The sequence below is a fragment of the Oryctolagus cuniculus genome, chromosome 7, assembly GCF_051225735.1.
Source record: "Oryctolagus cuniculus isolate XC-2025 breed Fujian yellow rabbit chromosome 7, ASM5122573v1, whole genome shotgun sequence".
NCBI lineage: Eukaryota > Metazoa > Chordata > Mammalia > Lagomorpha > Leporidae > Oryctolagus > Oryctolagus cuniculus.
The window spans coordinates 135659621-135679824 of NC_142873.1; the positions used below are offsets into that span (position 1 = coordinate 135659621).

Consider the following 20204-nt stretch of genomic DNA (forward strand, 5'->3'; position numbering starts at 1 on the left):
GACTGTGGTGTACTTTTTAAAGCATTTGTAAGTATGTTTTAATTTCTTTTTCTTCCCTTTAGGTGGTTCTAACTTGGACGATTTAAGGCCGAAAGGGAAAGGTCTGCTTATGGACCAAAGCTCCAGGGGACAGGATAAACCAGAAAACCTGCTCACAAGGTAATGCAGCTCTCCCTTGGTGACCTCTCAGGGCTGAGATCTGCTCGTTCTAGAACTGAGAGCATTACTGTGCGTGCTGTGTTACCCCAAGGTAGCTGGCCTAAGAACAGTCTCAGTGATACCTGATGTTTACCAAGGATTTACTGTATGTGCCAGGCACCGTGCCCTTACATGCACTATCCATTTTAACCTAAGAAATAGGTACTTTTCTATTTTACAGCTATGGAAACTCAGGTGAGAAGTTATTTAATTCACCAAAATCCCAGAAATGGCAAGTGGCCAATCTAAGACTTGAAACTGCCAGTCCAACGCTCCCTAAGAAATATGTTTCCTCCCTCCCTCCCTCCCTCCCTCCCTTCCTCCCTCCCTCCCTTCCTTCTCTCATTCCTGATGTCTGTTATACCAAGTCCACACTCCAGTGCCTCCTACTGATCACATTCAGGATCATCTGGCCAAAATTAAACTTCCCTTTTTTTACCTGTGTCAGGATGTTAATGATGCTCTTACACAGCATTGGACAGTCCCTGGACTTTAAATGTAGCTGAACCAAACAGTCCCAGTTCACTGTGAGCTGTTTTAGTGTACACAGATATATTTTTTACATACACAGATATATTTTAAGTTAGAATGCACATGGCAGTTGTAATGTTAAACACTTAATGTGGCCATTTGTTCAGTGTTAGAAACTGTTTAAAGTGCCTTTTTTTTTTTTTTTTGACAGGCAGAGTGGATAGTGAGAGAGAGAGACAGAGAGAAAGGTCTTCCTTTTGCCGTTGGTTCACCCTCCAATGGCTGCCGCGGCCGGCGCACCACGCTGATCCGATGGCAGGAGCCAGGTGCTTTTCCTGGTCTCCCATGCGGGTGCAGGGCCCAAGTACTTGAGTCATCCTCCACTGCACTCCTGGGCCATAGCAGAGAGCTGGCCTGGAAGAGGGGCAACCAGGACAGAATCCAGTGCCCCGACCGGGACTAGAACCCGGTGTGCCGGCGCCGCTAAGTGGAGGATTAGTCTATTGAGCCGCGGCGCCGGCCTAAAGTGCTTTTTATATCTTGGTTCTTTAAGCAGCCTTCTACAGAAGTTTCTTGAACTGTTTCGTAGGATTCTGTTAGGTAAATATGTCAGATTTTGTTTCAGTTGGCACTTGGATAATTTGTAGCATGACTATAAATAGACAATAATGAAACATCACTTTCCATTGCCTCTCTTTTTATGTTGGTTTATTCCTGTGGGATAAGACACAGAAGTAGAATCATCAAGTCAAGGATTTGGAGGGCTTTATGGTCTTTGTTACACGAAGCACTAGGATGCAGAAAGAGCAGTGTCTGGTCTGAGTTCTGTCCATACCCCGCCATCATCCAGCTGGGCCAGTCACTGGTGGTGCTGGCTCTCATTTAAAAATGAAGGAATCAGGCCGGCGCCGTGGCTCAATAGGCTAATCCTCCACCTTGCGGCGCCGGCACACCGGGTTCTAGTCCCGGTTGGGGCGCCGGATTCTGTCCCGGTTGCCCCTCTTCCAGGCCAGCTCTCTGCTGTGGCCAGGGAGTGCAGTGGAGGATGGCCCAGGTGCTTGGGCCCTGCACCCCATGGGAGACCAGGAAAAGCACCTGGATCCTGGCTCCTGCCATCGGATCAGCGCGGTGCGCCGGCTGCAGCGGCGGCCATTGGAGGGTGAACCAACGGCAAAGGAAGACCTTTCTCTCTCTCTCTCTCTCTCACTGTCCACTCTGCCTGTCAAAAATAAAAAAAAAAAAAAAAAAAAAAAAAAAAAAAAAAAAAAAAAAAATGAAGGAATCAGATTATCTTCAGGGTCCCCTTTTGGCCTGAGAGTCTGTGAACCTGTTGTCAGAAGAATCTCCAGACCAATACACCGTGGAATCAACAACATATAAGTTCTGTGTAGAAGTAGTCAGTAAATTTTGCCTTGACCTCATTTATTTATTTTTTTCATGACTTAAACAATTTATTTATTTATTTTCATTTTATTTGAAAGGTATTGATTTACTCCCCAAATGCCTACAACAGACAGGGTTGGGCCAGGCCAAAGCCAGGAGCCCAGATCTCAATCCAGGTGTCCCACACATGAGTGACAGGGACTCAATTACTTGAGCCACCACCGCTGCCTTCCAGGGTGCTCTTTGGTAGGAAGCTGGACTCAGAAACTGCACAGAACTTGACCTAGGCACTTCTGATATGGGCTGCAGCTGTCCCCTTTGCCTTGACCTCCTATTATCTTCTGTGACTCAGATACTGTGTGTGGGAAGCTTCATGTTCATTTACTTTGGCACGTATAAGTCATCAAAATATGCAAAAGAAATGTTTTTGTTTTCCAGACAGAATAAACACAAGTCTGAACTTACTGACATGGTTCACTCCTCTACTGTCACAGTATCAGACAAGGCTCAGATTTTATCCATGCAGAAGTTCGGACTGAGAGATACCATTGTGAAGTCAGAACTGATACAGAAGGAAGAGGATTATACCTATGTCCAGAACTTCAGGTAGCTAACTGGACCTCGGACCGTGTTCTTTGTTCTTTTTTCCCCCACAAGCCGAATGATCCTGCGACTTTCTGTAAGATAAGCACTCCCCTCCGCACCTTGATTTGGAAGCAAATCTTTCTATAGAATTTCTCCCCTCGCTTTCAAAAGGGGTGATTCCATTTGTTCCTCTCGAACAATTTTAAAGTCTGCTCTTGTGGGCAGACACTGCGGTTGGTGTGGTGTAGTGGGAATGCCACAGCTTGCAGAGAGGTGCAGAGATCAGTGGGTACTGAAGCAGCAATACCCTGGTCTTTGTGTATCCCTCTGAGGTTTTATTTTATTTTTTAAAGATTTATTTATTTGAAAGAGTTTCAAAGGAGGGAATTGGGGGGAGGAGAGATAGAGAAATAGAGATATCTTTCACCTGCTGGTTCATTCCCCAAATGACTGCAATGGCTGGGGCTCTGCCAGACCAAAGCTAGGAGTCTGGCATTCCATGTGGGTCTCCCAAGTGGGTGGTAGGGGCTCAAGCACTTGGGCCATCTTCTGCTGCTCTCCCAGGCACATTAACAGAGAGCTGGATTGGAAGTGGAGCAACTGGGAAACTGCTACCCACTGCCTCACAGTGTCATGCCCCTCTCCCCGCCCCCAAAGTTTTATTCTTCCTGAATCCTTCTAGGCCTTTGAAGAAAATCTTTTAAAATGTAGTTGGTGTTTGGTAATCTTTTTAGCCAGGGTTACTGGAAGTTAAATGAATAAAGGTTGCAGAATTCTGCTAAATCTTTTAAACTCATCACATTGGGACTATCAGATGAAATAACATTGTTACTAGAAGTATATACAATCAGCTATTGAGACAGAATGGCCTTTTGAACACTGGAGTTGCTTCCAGCCCAAATTAATTACCAAACTGCTTTGCTTTGTGTGTGTGTGTGTGTGTGTGTGTGTGTGTTCATTTCAGTAGGATACACAGGGTGAAGAGTCGTTTTGTGGATGATGGCTGTGTAACAGCTGATTAAGGGAAGTCGGGATGTTTAGGGTAGACCTGTGCTGTTTGAAGTTGTGATCAGGAAAGTAACAGATATCATGGCAGACTGCAAGTCGCCCGTTGGGGTCACAGTCTCTGTCCCAGGTTAGACGTGACGTTTCTTATGTCTTAAAGCCACTCCACAAAGACTGAAACCAGACCCCATCGGCATAGAAAGTGCTTCCTTCTGTCACCGCCATCGTGCTCCCAAGTCACTGATAGATTCTTTTTGGTTTTAGATTTTTCGTGGGAACATACAATGTGAATGGACAGTCCCCCAAAGAATGCCTCCGACCCTGGCTGAGCCACAGTGCAGAGGCGCCCGACATATATTGCGTAGGGTGAGTGCTTCCCTCCCAGGCATCTCTTTTCCGCAAGAACCTCCAGGTGTGGGTAAAGGGACGGAGACACGAACGTGTAACTGCGTCTTCACAGCAAGTGGAGGAACTGAAAAATGAGCAAGTGCTTAATAAGAGCTGCTTCTCGGATGTGCTTGCTCCGGCAAGTGCGGTGCTTGACATTGAAACGCTAATGTTTAATTTTTAGAGCAGCCCTCTGATGAAGTCAGCACATCCTGAACTGAGTTTCATTGCTTAGACAATCAATACTTTGGTCACAAAACAAAGATATCTTTTACCAGGGAAGGAAGGTTAGCTCAAGAAAATACCATCATTTAGTCTCTCTCTCTCTCTCTCTTTTTTCCACCCTTATTATCTTCTCACCACTGTACTGGAATGTCTGGTGAGAAAGGGCAGCAAAGAAAGCCTGTGTGGTCTATTGGAAAGAGCTGGAATTTGGAATGTATATAGACTGAGGCCTGAATCTCAGTTTGGTGCTTATGTGAACTCTTTCTTTTTTTAAAGATTTTATTTATTTATTTGAAAGATAAGTTATGACAGTGAGAGGGAGAAACAGAGAGAGAGGTCTTCCATCTGCTGATTCATTCCCCAAATGGCTGCAACTGCCGGAGCTGAGCCCATCCAAAGCCAGGAGCCAGGAGCTTCTTCCAGGTCTCCTACGTGGGTGCAGAGGCCCAAGGACTTGGGCCATCTTCTACTGCTTTCCTAGGCCTTTGCAGAGAGCTGGATGGGAAGTGGAGCAGCTGGGACTAGGACCAGCGCCCATATGGGATGCCGGCACTGCAGGCTGAACCTACTGTGCCACAGCGTCAGCCCCTTATATGAACTCCTGGTTGCAGATGTGAAATGAGGATACTTCCAACTACTTTGTAGGCTGGGACATGAAAAGGAAATGGCGAATGTTTGGGAATGCACTGAAAAGACTTTGGGCATTTAGTTCCTCATCGCCAAGCATTCAGTCTCCCTCCAGAGGGTCCTGCAGTTGAACTAGAAAGCTGGAACTGAGTACCTGAAGCAATCTGCACATTCCCTTTCTCTACTCTCTAGGTTCCAGGAACTTGATCTGAGTAAGGAAGCCTTTTTCTTTCATGATACCCCAAAGGAGGAGGAGTGGTTTAAAGCCGTATCCGAGGGTCTTCACCCAGATGCCAAGTATGCAAAGGTAAGAGGAAGCAGGAGTAGCTTGTCGTGCAGGGAAGCTGTAACATAACTTTTTGTCTTTCCCTTGAGCTTTATTGGGCGCCAGTCCTAATTTCCCTGCCATTTTCAGTTCTAAGATCTCCAGAAGGAGTGCCTCAGGGTGGGAAAGATTCGCTTATGGATTGCTTAGGTTATACAGCATACTCGGGGGTTAAACAGGTGATTACTTTGTGTTCTAGCACAGAGGACACAAATTAGTACTCACAGTCAACTTTTTTTTTTTTTTTTTTTTAAGATATGTTTATTGGGCCGGCGCCGTGGCTCACTAGGCTAATCCTCCGCCTTGCGGCACCGGCACACCGGGTTCTAGTCCCGGTCGGGGCGCCGGATTCTGTCCCGGTTGCCCCTTTTTCAGGCCAGCTCTCTGCTGTGGCCAGGGAGTGCAGTGGAGGATGGCCCAAGTGCTTGGGCCCTGCACCCCATGGGAGACCAGGAGAAGCCCTTGGCTCCTGGCTTCGGATCAGCGCGGTGTGCTGGCCGCAGCACGCTTTCCGCGGCGGCCATTGGAGGGTGAACCAACGGCAAAGGAAGACCTTTCTCTCTGTCTCTCTCTCTCACACTGTCCACGCTGCCTGTCAAAATAAAAAAAAAATAAAAATAAAAAAGATTTGTTTATTTATTTGAAGCAGTTACAGAGAAAGAGGGAGAGACAGAGAGAGAGATCTTCCACCCACTGATACACTCCCCAAGTGGCTGCAACAGCCAGAGTGGAGCCAGGCCAAAACCAGGAGCCAGGAGTTTCATCTGGGTCTCCTACATGGGTGGCAGGGGTCCAAGCACTTGGTCCATCCTCCGCTGCCTTTCCCAGACCGTCAGCAGGGATGCTGGACTGGGAATGCTGGACTGGGAGTGGAACAGCCGGGACGCGAACCAGCTCCCTTAGGAGATGCCAGCAAGGCAGGTGGCGGCTTAACCCACCATGCCACAACGCCAGCCCCTCGCAGTCAGTTTTGAGACCACTTTGCCTGTAGAGTATTTATTTATTCCTATTTGCAACTTCTTCAGGTGTTTGATGGTGTGACTTGTTTGGGTCTATTTTCCAGGTGAAGCTCATCAGATTAGTTGGAATTATGCTGCTCTTGTATATCAAACAGGAACATGCAGCATTTATCTCAGAAGTGGAAGCTGAGACTGTGGGAACAGGAATCATGGGAAGGATGGTGAGTTAGGATGTTTGGCATACAAAGAACCTTGACCCCTGAAGTTTTTGTTTCTGTCCTCCTAAGATTTATTTATTGATTTGTATTTATTTTTTATTGTTGATGAGTTTATTTATAGTAAAAATTCAAATCATACATGGGAAAGATAGTTTTGGGATAGTTACTCTAGGGAAGAAAGGGATGATAAAGAAATATGTATGTAACATTTTATTCCTCACCATGAAAAAATAAAACTATAAATAAAGATCTGAAGCCAATAAGGCAAAATATCAATATCTGTTTAGCTTTGTTGATAGGCAAGACTTATTTATTTATTTGAGAGAGAGATTTGTCTTTTGTCCACTGATTCACACCCCAAATGGCTGCCACAGTCAGATTTGGGCCAGGCAAAAGCCAGGAGCCTGGAATTCCATCCTGGTCTCCCACATGGGTGGCAGGGGCCCAATTACTTCCCAGGCGCATTAGCAGGAAGCTGGGTAGGAAGCAGAGTAGCTGGGACTTGAACAGGCAGTCTGATGTGGGATGCTGGTATTGCAAGTGGCAGCTTAATCCACTACACCACAATGCTGCCCCACCCCTAACACTCTGGCCCAGCTTCTCATGATGCAGTACCTGCATGTGTCCCAGTTCAAGGGTGCCAGTATTTCATAATGAATTGTATCCTTAGGCAGGGCTGGATTGATTAGACATTAGAAACCATATTTCAGTGAATTGCCAGCTGATTTGCCCAGCTAGCACCTGTCCCCCTGTTCACTCGCACTGGAACCTGCAGTTGAGCCTGCCGTGTAACCCATGTAATATGTTGCAGAAACTATGGTCACCAAGGAAAACAAAGGATGCTGACGGGTCTGCGGTTTCCTCCTCTTCATGCTATTAGACTTCCTTTTAGCTTCTCCTGCAAGAGCTTAGCTTTGTATAGGGAAGAGCATATGGCTGGCCAGTGATTCAGTGAAAAGAGCACCAGACTGACAGCTAGGCTCTGGGCTCTGCCACCAAATGGATGAAGGAAGAAATGTAGAGAAGACCAGAGTTATATATCTAAAGTATTGCTCTTGTTCAAGATCCTTGTTGGGTGGGAAGAGCTGTAGAAGCAAGCCAGCGTTTACATATCAGGCGTGTGGTCATCAGTCAGTAATCTGGTGGGCTGAGTCTTTACCCATTCCCTCTGCAGGTAGGAGACTCTAGCCCACCTTATGCCCAGGGGGCTATTTAGGGCCATTATGAAGTTCTGGGGGTGGGGGGAAAATTTTAGGAATCTCACCCAGCAGGGAGAAGGAAGGAGAAAAAAGAACTGGGAGGGCCCATATCCATATCCATACCCATACCCATACCCATACCCATTCCCATACCCATATCCATATCCCTGAAAGCTCCAGAATGACTGTACTCTGCTAGCCTGGTCTTTCAGGTGTACTCTGTTTAGTATTTCTTTTCATTAAACTTCAATTAAAAGAAAACAAAACAAAATTCTGCCACTAATCAGCCAATTAATTTACTGCCTTAGATTTGTTTTCTCATCTGTAATATGTAGGCAATAACTTGTAGGATTATTATGAAGACGGAGATAAATGTTCTGGAAGTCAGGTGTGTAACTGACAGACGCGGTGAAGCTGTGATTTGTATCTTGGGGGATCCTTTCGACAGGGTAACAAAGGCGGCGTGGCCATCAGGTTCCGGTTCCACAACACCAGCATCTGCATTGTGAATTCTCACTTGGCAGCCCACACAGAAGAGTACGAGAGGAGGAACCAGGACTATAAGGACATCTGCTCTCGAATGCAGTTTTGTCAGGTCGACCCCAGCCGCCCCCCTCTCACCATTGGCAAGCACGAGTGAGTCTGGCTTCCGTCTCATCAGGACACCGTGTGTGCAGTGGTGGACTCTGTATTGTGTTGGGTGGGGGTGGTTTCTGCCAGCTGTTGGCATACTTCTGGATTACATCTCTTGGGAATTTCTAGTATACCTTCTGGCAGACCCCTAGACTCTTTCTTTTTTCTTTTCTTTTCTTTTCTTTTTTAAAGATTCATTTATTTATTTGAAAGAGTTACAGATAGAAGGGGAGAGTCAAAATCTTCCATCAGCTGGTGCACTCGCCAAATGGCTGCAATGGCCACAGTTGGGCCAGGCGGAAGTCAGAAGCCTGGAACTTCTTCCTGGTCTCACACCTGGGTGCAGGGGCCCAAATACTTGGTCCATCTTCTGCTGCTTTTCCCAGGCGCATTAGCAGGGAGCTGAATCAGAAGTGGAGCAGCCGGGATTTGAACCAGCACCCATATGGTTAATGGTATGATGGCATTTGCAGGTGGCAGCTTTACCTGCTACACCAGAACGCCAGCCCCATAGACTCTTTCTTAAATATCAGTTGTCCCTAGACAAGTATAAGATTGATTTTGATGTGGGTCTGCCTTGATCCAACATTATAGGGAAAGTAACCCAAGAGCTAGTGTCTTAAGCCCAATTTTTAGAAGTATGCTTTAGGATCTTACATATCTGTTCCTTTCAGAGCACATGTAATTAACAGTGCTACCATGTTTATTTGCCTTCACTTGGTCATTTTTCCCTCTTGATTCAACTTTATTTTATTTATCTAAAACTTGGTATTTCTCTGAATTCAAAGCTTTCAACTGTCAGACTTACAGTAGCGGTTGAAGCTTATGCCATTTCCTTCATATAGAAAAAGCCACCGCCGGGGCTGCGGTGCCTGCCAGGGAGGAAGCAGACGTGCCTCTTGTCCTGCCGCTGCACGGAGCTATCTCAAGCTCGTTGGTGTTCTGGGTGGCTTTTCTTCCCCAGGACCGCGGCAGGGGCTGTATCTGACAAGCCGGCTCTTCCATTCTGCAGCGTCCTAGTTGGAGTGGTTGCGACTTGTGGGTCGGTTTGTTTGCTTTTTGTTGTGGATACACTGGGTTTGGGACGCAGAGACTGCTGTGTACCTTCTCTGATGCCATGGTTGTTGGCTTCAGATAGAGAAGTACTAGACTTAATGAGATGTGTGATGTCATCAGAGAGCTTTCAGTTCACTCTTTCCCAATAAATAAATGAAGTCACGCTTGGCCGGAGAGGATAAAAAGAGCCAGCCGGTGCTATAGTGGTGGCTCAAGCCAGGCTCGGCTGGAAAGGTTGAGCTTTGTCTCCGAGGAACCCCGCTCTGCAAACAAGGGCTGAGCGTGTGGTGGACTGGAGCAGAGGCAGAGTCCCTGTTGTCTGGTTTGAGGTCCCTGAGTAATCAACATCCCCAACTGTTGATCATTTTTGCCTCTCCCAGCAATGAGGTAAATTGCTATCCTGGTTTTAGATCTTACTAGACTACCCTTCCAGCCACACAAGGCATAAATAGTGAAGGAGAACTCAAGGCTATTTACAATGAGCTTGGACCAAGATAATTATTTATTTATTTATGTATGTATTTATTTATTATTATTATTTTTTTTTGACGGACAGTGTTAGACAGTGAGAGAGAGAGACAGAGAGAAAGGTCTTCCTTCCGTTGGTTCACCCCCCAAATGGCTGCTACGGCTGGCGCACTGCGCCGATCCGAAGCTAGGAGCCAGGTGCTTCCTCCTGGTCTCCCATGCAGGTACAGAGCCCAAGCACTTGGGCCATCCTCCACTGCCTTCCCAGGCCACAGCAGAGAGCTGGACTGGAAGAGGAACAACCGGGACAGAATCCGGCACCCCAACCGGGACTAGAACCCGGGGTACTGGAGCCGCAGGCAGAGGATTAGCCTAGTGAGCCGCAGCACCAGCCATGGACCAAGATAGGAAGAAATTTCCTGAGCAGCCAAGTCACATGCCATCCCAGCTCCCCAGAGCCTGAGCCTCAGGGGCCTGCAGAAGTGTCCTTCAGGGGATGGGTTAAAGTCCTCCCTCACCCCCCAACCTGTTACCTCTGTGCTCTGTCCTCACAGTGTGATCTTGTGGCTGGGGGACCTCAACTACAGGATAGAAGAGTTGGGTGTGGAAAAGGTGAAAAAGCTCATCGAAGAGAAGGCCTTTCAGACCCTGTATGCCTATGATCAGGTACAGATGGCTACCAGGCAGCTGCTGGTCCCTGCGAGGGCACAGCAAACCTGGCTCCCCACGCACAGCCTCTTCTTCCTTGCCTTGGGAGGACCTGACGCTCCACCGTTTCTTCGTTTTGTCTGCGTCTCCCTGGCGCCTCGTTGTCTCACATTGGCTCTTTCCTGTGGCACCTGGTCTTCTCTGGGGGCGACAGCTTGTTCTCTGTCTGACACTCGCCGTCATTCATTTATTCAAGAGGTGTGAAGTTGGGGCTGAAAGGGTGCTGAGCCCCTCTGGAGAAAGTCTATTTAAGATGCTTTAGCGGTGTGTTGTAGAATGAGCCCCCTGCTCCCGGGCCACACTGGCAGCTCCTCCTGCGTGGCTCTCTGCACTTCCCGCAGCAGTCAGCTCTGTAACCTGCTGTCCTCCACCGTTGGTCTCAGCGCCTCTTTCTTTCCCAGAGCATTAGCCGTGTCACAGAAGAAGAGAAATCTGTTCATCTGACTGACTTCTGGGTTTCAGTGGTCAGAGTTGTTCTGGATGATAAAGTCCTTTTTTTTTTTTTTTTTTTTTAATATTTATTTATTTGAAAGGCAGAGCTCAGAGAGGCAGAGGGAGAGAGAAGTCTTCCATCTGCTGGTCCACTCCTTAGATGGCCACAATGGCTGGAGCTAGGCCGATCCAAAGCCAGGAGCCAGGAGCATCTTCCAGGTCTCCCACACCGGTGCAGGGGCCCAAGGACTTGGGCCATCTTCTACTGCTTTCTCAGGCTGCAGCAGAGAGCTGGATCAGAAGTGGAGCAGCCGGGACTTGAACTGGCACCCATATGGGATGCTGACACTGCCGGTGGTGGCTTTTTCCACTACCTCACAGCAGTGACCCCTAAAGTCTTTTTTTAAAAAAGTATGTAGCACATTCTTTAATAATCTAAATATTGTCATTAGTCTAAATCTTTCTCTCTCTCTCGTGCTTTTTTTTTTTTTTTTTTTTTTTTGCCAGTGCAGATTACTTGAAGAAAAAGAATCATTATGTTTTTCTTTATGGCATAATTGTTGGCCCAATTTTTTTTTTTAAAGATTCATTTTATTTATTTGAAAGACAGAGTTACAGATGGCTGCAATGGCCGGAGCTGCACCAATACGAAGCCAGGGGCTTCTTCCGTTGGCCCAATTTTTTCTAAGTCTTTTTCTTAGTAAATTCCTTTTATTCTACTTGATCCTCATGTTAGCATTAACCTAGTCTGTTCTAGCTCTGTTTACATCTTCTTATTTTCCTCATACTTTCATACTTATCTTCACTTGCCTTGTTGTCCAGTTTTTTTCCTAAAGCAATGGTACCATTCTGTGTGCTTATCTGCTTCCATGGTCTTGTTTCTGTGTTTGTTTGTTTGTTTAGAATTTACTTATTTGCAAGGTGGAGTAACAGAGAGGCAGAAAGAGAGCTTTTCCATCTGCTGGTTCACTCCCCAGCTGCTAGGGCTGGGCCAGCCCAAGCCAGGAACAGGAATTTCGTCCATCTCTTCCACATGGGTGGCAGGGACCCAAGCACTTGAGCCATCATCTGCTGCCTCCCAGGTACATGAGCAGGAAGTTGGATCAGAAGTGGAGTAGCCAGGATGGGAAGCAGGCACTCTAGTTGGAATGCTGGTGTCCCACGTGGTGACTTAACCCTCTGCACCACATTCCTGCCCCTCTAGTGTGTTTTGTTTTGTTTTAAGTCTAATGATCATTTTGTTTTTAAGGTTTATTTATTGGGGCCTACACTGTGGTGTAGTGGATAAAGCTGCCACCTGCAGTGCTGGCATCCCATTTGGGCACTGGTTCAAGTCCTAGCTGTTCCACTTCCGATCCGGCTCTCTGCTATGGCCTGGGAGAGCAGTAAAAAGATGGCCCAAGTCCTTGGCCCCTTGTACCCATGTGGGAGACCTGGAGGAAGCTCCTGGCTCCTGGCTTTTGGATTGGCACAGCTCCAGCCATTGCGGCCAACAAGGGAGTGGACCAGCGGATGGAAGACTTCTCTTTCTCTCTGCCTCTCCTTCTCTCTCTGTGTAACTCTGAATTTCAAGTGAATAAATAAATATTAAAAAAAGAGATTTATTTATTTATTTGAAATGCAGAGGTGGAGAGAGAGAGAGAGAAAGAGATCTTCCATCTGCCTGCTGGTTCACTCCCCAGATGGCCGCAATGGCCAGAGCTGCTGCGATCCAAAGCGAGGAGCCAGGAGCGTCTTTCAGGTCTCCCATGCAGGTGCAGGGGCCCAAGGACTTGGGCCATCTTCTGCTGCTTTCCCAGGCCATAGCAGAGAGCCGGATCAGAAATGGAGCAGCTGGGGCTAAAACTGGCACCCACATGGTTTGCCGGCACTGCAGGCAGCGCTTTACCCACTACGCCACAGTGTGGGCCCCTACAGTTTTTTTTTTTTTTTTTTTTAAGATTTATTTATTTGAAAGAGTCCCACCTGTTTGTTCACTCCCCAATTGATTGCAATGGTTGGAGCTGTGCCAATCTGAAGTCATGAGCCAGGAGCTTCTTCTGGGTCTCCCACGCAGGTGTAGGGGCCCAAGGACTTGGGCCATCTTCTACTGCTTTCCCAGGCCATAGCAGAGAGCTGGAACAGAAGTGGAGCAGCCAGGACTCGAACTGGCACCCCTATAGGATGCCGGCACTGCAGGCGGCAGCCCCCCTCCAGTTGGTTTTAAAGACTATGTGTACCCATTGAGGAAGCATCAGCTTCCATTCATACCTAAGTTTTGTTTTTTTTTCTTGTTGCTTTTTGTTTGATAGTGTCTTAACAAGTCATTTTTAGGAAATTGGCAAATATGAGGGTTCTTCAAAAAGTCTGTGGGAAATGGACATTACAGGATAAGTTTATTTTTTATGTAAAATAATTTTGAAATCTGTACATACAAGGCCTTCAAAAAGTTAATAAAAATGCATATTATGCTCATATCCCATATTGGAGGGCTTACTTCATGTTGCAGCTCCTCTGCTTCCAATCAGTTTCCTTGTAGTGTGTTCCCTGGAAGGCAGTAGGTGATGGCTCAAGTACTTGGGCTTCTGCCACCCATGTGGTTCTGAATGGAGTTCCTGGATCTTGCCTGCAGCCTGACCCAGCACTGACTATTACAAACATTTGCAGAGGGAGCCAGTGGATCGAAGATCTCTGTCTCTTTGTGTCTGCCTTTCAAATAAAATGAAAAAAGTTTAAATGCATATTATGAAAACACTGGCAGAAATAAAAAAATATTTGCTTTAAAATAAGCTTAATTTTAATTTATTTCCCTGTAAACTGAAAAAAAATGTTTTTTACTTTATTTTAAAGGCAGAAACAGACAGAGACAGACATTTTCCAACTACTGGTTCATTCCCCATATGCTCACAACAAGGCGGGGCTAGGAACTCATTCCAGGTCTGCCATTTGGGTGGCTGGAACCCAGCTACTTAAGCCAATCACCTGCTGCCCTCTACTGTGCACATTAGCAGGAAGCTGAAATTGGAAGTGGAGTTGAGACCTCAACCCCGGCACTCCAGTATGGGATGCAGGTGCCCCAAGCCGTGTCCTATCCACTGTGCCAACTGCACCATGCCATGAACATTTGAAATGCTTTTGTAGCATTCCCTGGATAGCTGACCAACCTGCAGCATGAGAGCTGACAGCTCTTCAGCAGTCTACCCAGGACCAACCCTGGTGCTCTACGGAAGAGACAAGAGCACGGCTTTTCTCTCTTCTAAGAGCATGATTTGGAAGGAACTCCTAGAATCAATACTATAGGAAGGAAGTTAGCTGTTCTCATAATGTGTCAGACACTAAGTTGACAGTTAACCTTTCTAATGACCCTCCAAGGTAGACTCTATCACAAATTCAAAATGTGCAGGTGAAGAGCTTCCCTCAGTTCACATAACTAACTTGACAACACAGCTCTTATCTGTCTGTATATTTGGAGCAACTGTGCTACATGGATGAAGGACTTGACACCGGGAAGGGACAAACTATGCTGAGTGGCACTTAGTCCTCTAGGCATGTCTCAGTAAGATGGGACACAGGCCCCTCATGTGGAGGGAGGCTCTTACACAGAGCCTTTTTAAAAAAAATTTTCTTGGGACCGGCGCTGTGGCTCACTTGGTTAATCCTCCGCCTGCAGTGCCAGCATCCCATATGGGCGCTGGGTTCTAGTCCCGGTTGCTCCTCTTCCAGTCCAGCTCTCTGCTGTGGCCTAGAAAGGCAGTGGAGGATGGCCCAGGTGCTTGGACCCCTGCACTCATGTGGGAGACCAGGAGGAAGCACCTGGATCCTGCCTTCAGATCAACGCAGCGCCAGCTGTAGCGGCCATTTGGGGAGTAAGCCAACGGAAGGAAGACCTTTCTCTGTCTTTCTCTCACTGTCTGTAACTCTACCTGTCAAATAAATAATTTTATTTTCTTTATTTATTTATTAGAGAGGCAGAGGTAGAGAGAGAGAGGTCTTCCATCCCCTGGTTCGCTCCCCAAGTAGCCATAATGACTGGAGCTGGTCCAATCCAAAGTCAGGAGCCATGAGCTTCCTCCGGGTCTCCCATGCAGGTGCAAGGGCCCAAGGACTTGGGCCATCTTCCACTGCTTTCCCAGGCCACAGCAGAGAGCCAGATCAGAAGTGGAGCAGCCAGGACTCGAACTGGCACTGCAGGCAACGGCTTTACCCACTACGCCACAGTGCCGGCCCCTTACACAGAGCCTTAAAACTATATTAGCTGGTGGGAGAATGGGAAGCTTGTGCCTCTGCCTAGGATTTGATTAACTCAGGTCTTATGGGAGAGCTTTCTTGTGATGCCTGTCCTTTTGGAACAGGGTTTGGGTTCTACATTCATTTCCTTTTCTCTGCTATCAAGATTTGATCTTTTTATTCTGAGATTTTTTTTCTCTCCTCTTTCTGTATAGCTGAAAATTCAGGTGGCTGCAAAGGCTGTCTTTGAGGGCTTCACAGAAGGGGAGCTCACCTTCCAGCCTACCTATAAGTACGATACTGGCTCGGACAACTGGGACACCAGGTAGGTCAGAGGTTGCTCAGGGAGTTGAGCAGATGGAAACTCAGAAACTCTGGGAAGCCACTGTGCCGCAATATCTGCTCCTTTAGTAATTCTTGATATTGATTTACTTTTCAGTTCCACTTAGGGTACTGAGATAGTCCAGCTGACTTACCTTGTACTTGATTACTACAAAGAAATTAATATTTTTATTATTGTTTACCTTGTTCTATATATTATTCATTACTTTTTACTTGTTTATTTCAATCCTCTCAACAACCTTGAGCTGGTATGATTATTATCATCTTTTTATTGTATCAGAGATGAGAGGCATAGAAAAATAAAAGAACCTCCGAAGCAGGCAACAGTATAGGCAAGGTTTAAACCAAGGCAATAGGAATTTGAGCTTTTTAAAAGAGACTTACTGATTTATTTGAAAGGCAGAGTGATGGAGGGAGAGAGTGCAAGAGAGATCTTCTATCCACTGTTTCACTCCCCAAGTGCCTGCAGCTCCATCCAGGTCTCCCTTATAGGTGGTAGGGCCCACATACTTGGGTCATCATCTGCTGCATTTCCAGGCACATTAGGGGGCAGCTGGATCAAAAGTGGGGCAGCTAGGACTGGAGCGGGCACTCTGATATGGATGCAGGTATACCCCAAGCAAAGGCTTAAAATGCTGCACCACAAAGTACTTACTCCTATTGCATTTCTACTTGTCTTCTAGCCCTCGCAGGAGGGTAACGAGCGAGACTCAGACTTAACCCTTGGGCTTTGAGCTTTCACAGTTGTTTCGAATGATGCTTCCTAGGTATCCCCTGGTAGGCCCAAATTGCTCCTGCTGCCTCAGATCTCTGGGCTGCATGGACGTGAGGGCTCTGCCTTGTCATTTCCCACCTAAACCAGGGAACCAGGCCGTGGGCAGTGTTGTTTCTGTGACTGCTGCCACTGTGAACTTTGCATTTCAGCGAGAAGTGTCGAGCCCCTGCCTGGTGCGACCGGATCCTCTGGAAAGGCAAGAACATCACTCAGCTGAGTTATCAGAGCCACATGGCCCTGAAGACCAGTGACCACAAGCCTGTCAGCTCGGTGTTCGACATCGGGGTAGGTGGGCGGCTGGTGCCCTTCTCAACATTCCCCAAGGAGTCAGCTCTCACACCAAGGTTACTTTATGTCTTTCTGGTCTCCTCCTCTCCTGTTGCCCTGAGTATGAAGAGGCTCCCTTTACACATTGTTTTAGTTTAAACTTAATTAGCAATTATTTTCATATATTTGTGTGTGTTTCCACATCCGTAGAAGGATCCTTTTGCCTTTGGACTATATCTTTTAAGACTCTGACACATTTACCAATGAGTATATCAGGGTTCTATATTCAACCTACAGGATATCTTTCTTTTTCTGTGAAAGAGATCGTGGTATTTATATGTTGTTCTGAGACCATCTTTTTTGTCCTCATTAAATGTGTCTCAAGAGATGTTTCCATGTCTGTAAAAGTAGTGCTTCCCCCTCATTTTGTGCAAAGTAGTCCATAGTGTGGATGAACCATGATCTATATGTCAATCATTTGTTTCCACAATTTTGCCATTGTACACAGTGCTACAGGGACCATCCATTACATCCATCTTTGTGTACCAGTGTATTTCTACAGAATGATACTCATAAAGATAAAGTTAGTGGGTCAAAGAAAAATATGTTTTATTTCATTTTTTTAAAAAGATTTATTTATTTATTTGAAAGAGTTAGGAGAGAGAGAGAGATTGATCTGCCATCTGCTGGTTCACTTCCCAGATGACTACAAAGGTCAGGGCTGAGCCAGGCCAAAACCAGGATCCAGGAGCTTCATCCAGGTCTCTCATGTGGGTTGCAGGGCACAGACGCTTTGGCCATCTTGTGCTATTTTTTTACTGGTGATTAGCAGGGAGCTGGGTTGGAAGAGGAGCAGCCAGGACATGAACTGGAGCTCATGTGGGATGCCGGCATCACAGGTGGCAGCTTTAACTGCTGCTCTGCAATGCTGGCCATAAGAGAGTGCTCAATCTGCTGGTTCACTCCCCGAATGCCTGCGATGGCCAGGAGCCTGGGCCAAAACCAGGAGCTAAGAATACAATGCAGGTCTTCCATGTGGGTTGGCAGGTCCCCAATTACTTGAGCCAACACCACTGCTACAGGTCTGCACTGGCAAGAGGCTAGAGTCAGGAGCCCATGATATTGATGTTGAACCCAGGCACTCTCACATGGGACATGGGCATCTTAACCACTAGGTTAAATACCAACTCTTGCACTATTTTTTAATTCTGCTTTTTTGAAGTCCCTTCATATAAGCTTATTTTCCCGTACACTTTCCACTATTGGATTCAATTAATCTTTTCCTTTTTTTTAAGGTTTATTTATTTATTCAAAAGTCAGAGTTACACAGAGAGAGGGGAGGCAGAGAGAGAGAGGTCTTCCATCTGCTGGTTCACTCCCCATATGGCGGTAATGGCCAGAGCTGTGCCTATCCAAAGCCAGGAGCCAGGAGCTTATTCCTGGTCTCCCACCTGAGTGCAGGGGCCCAAGGACTTGGACCATCTTCCACTGCTTTCCCAGGCCATAGCAGAGAGCTGGATTGGAAGTGGAGCAGTCGGGTCTTGAACCGGCGCCCGTATGGGATGCCAGCACTTCAGGCCAGGGAGTTAAGCCGCTGCGCCACTGCGCCTGCAATCTTTTAAAATTTTTGTCAACCCAATTGAGGGGAAAAAAGGTGCTTCATTGTTTTAGATGACATTTCCCCGATTGCTAGTGAGGTCCAGTTTCTTTCCATCGTTTATTTTGTGTTTCATCCTTGGTGACTGTTTCTATCAGTTTCGAATTCCTAACAGTGTGGGTAGAAGTGTGTCAGAATCTATGAGGGTGAGAGTCGATTGAGAAGAGTCTAATGGGTATTATAATTAAAGTCTTGGAAACATTTTAAAAATATATTTATAACTCAAAATACAGAAGGGAGAACCAGACAGAGATCTTTGTGACTGGGTTTAAATGAAGCCTGAGAGACACTGCTTTCCACCGGAGCCCTAGAAAAGCTGCTCCTTACTGGCCTGTTGGTGGTAGCAAGCAAAGTAGCTAGGCACTGAGCATCCTCCTGCCTTGGGCCGGGCCCCCCCCAGAACTGACTGCCAGCAGCACCTGCACTCCCGCGTCCCTCTTCTGTTCATCAGGAAGCAGTTGGCTTTGCCACAAGCAATGCCTTTGGGCAAGCTTTCTGAATGTTGTTCATTGAGTTCTTTGTTTGCTTATTTAATCTATTCGGCCTTCACTTTCTGTTTTGCTATCACCTTTATCTCCCAGTGCTGTGAATGCCTTCTCTACTGAAAAAGGGGAAATGGCGCAAAGGTCCTCAGTCCACTGTTTCCCTTCCAGGTGAGGGTCATCAATGAAGAGCTTTATCGGAAGACTCTGGAGGAAATTGTTCGCTCCCTGGATAAAATGGAAAATGCCAACATTCCCTCCGTGTCCCTCTCTAAGAGAGAGGTAGGAAAGACATGCTAAGAATATTAGCCCTGAGCGTTTCCACTTCTGGAACTTAAATCTCCCTGTTCTCCTAGAGCTCAGAATTCCTGGAGGCACCTATCCTCTACTGGACTGTAGTCCTCTGTGATAGGCTGCTGTCAGATAAAGCGAGGGTGGGGCCCACCGAGAAGAGAGAGGGGTGGTTGGTGTGGATTGTGTACAGATTCTGATCTTCTAAGTCAGTTGATCCAAAATGTGTTTAGTTTGATTTTACAATGATTGGTATGTATTTTTGCAATGGATTTATCTTCCTACTGAGGCATTGCTATCAGATTAAGTTGATCCTGAATCCTATGGATAAGCTTGAGTTGATGAGATGGGAGGCAGCACAGAAAAGCGATAAGCAGTAGAAGTTAAGTCTAAAGGTTGTTCATGGAAGACCCAAGCTTAGATCCTTCAAAGTTCACAGTACCACACAGTCAAATCAAATCAGGGTATATAGTGAAGCACTTTTTTAAAAAAAAAAAAAATATTTTATTTATTTGAAACAGAGTTACAGAGAGAGATAGAGACAGAGAGAGAGGTCTTCCATCCACTGGTTCACTCCCCCAGAAGGCTGCAATGGCCAGAGCTGCGCTGATCTGAAGCCAGGAGCCAGGAGCTTCCTTCGGGTCTCCCACATGGGTGCAGGAGCCCAAGGACTTGGGCCATCTTCTACTGCTATCCCAGGGCATAGCAGAGAGCTGGATCAGAAGAGGAGCAGCTGGGACTAGAACCCATATGGGATGCCGGCGCTTCAGGCCAGGGCTTTAACCCACTGTGCCACAGTGCTGCCCCATCACTTTTATTTTTTAAATATTTATTTGTATATTTAAAAGGCAGAGTGACAGAGATTTTCTGTCTGCTGGTTCACTCCTCAGATAGCCACCATGGCCAGGGCTAGACTAGGGCAAAGCCAAGAGACTGGAACTCCATCCTGGTCTCCCATAGGGTGACAGGGTTCCTGGTACTTAGGCCATGATCTGCTGTTTTCCCAGATTTGTTAGCAGGGAGCTGGGTTGGAATCAAAACAGTCAGGACTTGAACCTGCACTCTGATTTGGAATGCCAGCAGTTTAAGCAGTGGTTTAACACACTGGGCCACAACGCTGGCCCCTTGAAAAGTATTTTTAAAGCCCTACATATCCAGTTACTTAAGGATAAGTTTGACCTTCATGTTTAGAACTTATGAAGGGCATTTTGGAAATATTTATTGGTTATAACAGATAAAAATGTCAACTCCTTCATTATTAAGAAAAAAAAGCAGCTGGCGCCGCAGCTCAATAGGCTGAACCTC

At 46.6% G+C, this 20204-nt stretch overlaps 1 protein-coding gene across 37 annotated transcripts in view; it reads left to right on the plus strand.

The window, feature by feature from the left end:
* The window catches only part of INPP5B (inositol polyphosphate-5-phosphatase B), a 65553-nt gene that overhangs the window by 35975 nt on the left and 9374 nt on the right, over positions 1 to 20204 (plus strand). For 18 of the 37 annotated variants that reach the window (XR_016237404.1, XR_016210177.1, XR_016210179.1 and 15 more), the window contains 10 exons: positions 63 to 159; positions 2491 to 2658; positions 3907 to 4008; positions 5074 to 5188; positions 6270 to 6386; positions 8031 to 8218; positions 10294 to 10405; positions 15301 to 15410; positions 16352 to 16487; positions 18780 to 18890. Coding sequence is in view for 30 of the 37 variants with exons in the window: in XM_089337441.1 (XP_089193567.1) it covers positions 63 to 159; positions 2491 to 2658; positions 3907 to 4008; positions 5074 to 5188; positions 6270 to 6386; positions 8031 to 8218; positions 10294 to 10405; positions 15301 to 15410; positions 16352 to 16487; positions 18780 to 18890 (1256 nt within the window). In the remaining 7 variants the exon portion in view is untranslated. The remainder of the gene's footprint in view (positions 1 to 62; positions 160 to 2490; positions 2659 to 3906; positions 4009 to 5073; positions 5189 to 6269; positions 6387 to 8030; positions 8219 to 10293; positions 10406 to 15300; positions 15411 to 16351; positions 16488 to 18779; positions 18891 to 20204) is intronic. The other 19 variants (XR_016210182.1, XM_089299100.1, XM_089337459.1 and 16 more) reach the window with 2 other exon arrangements.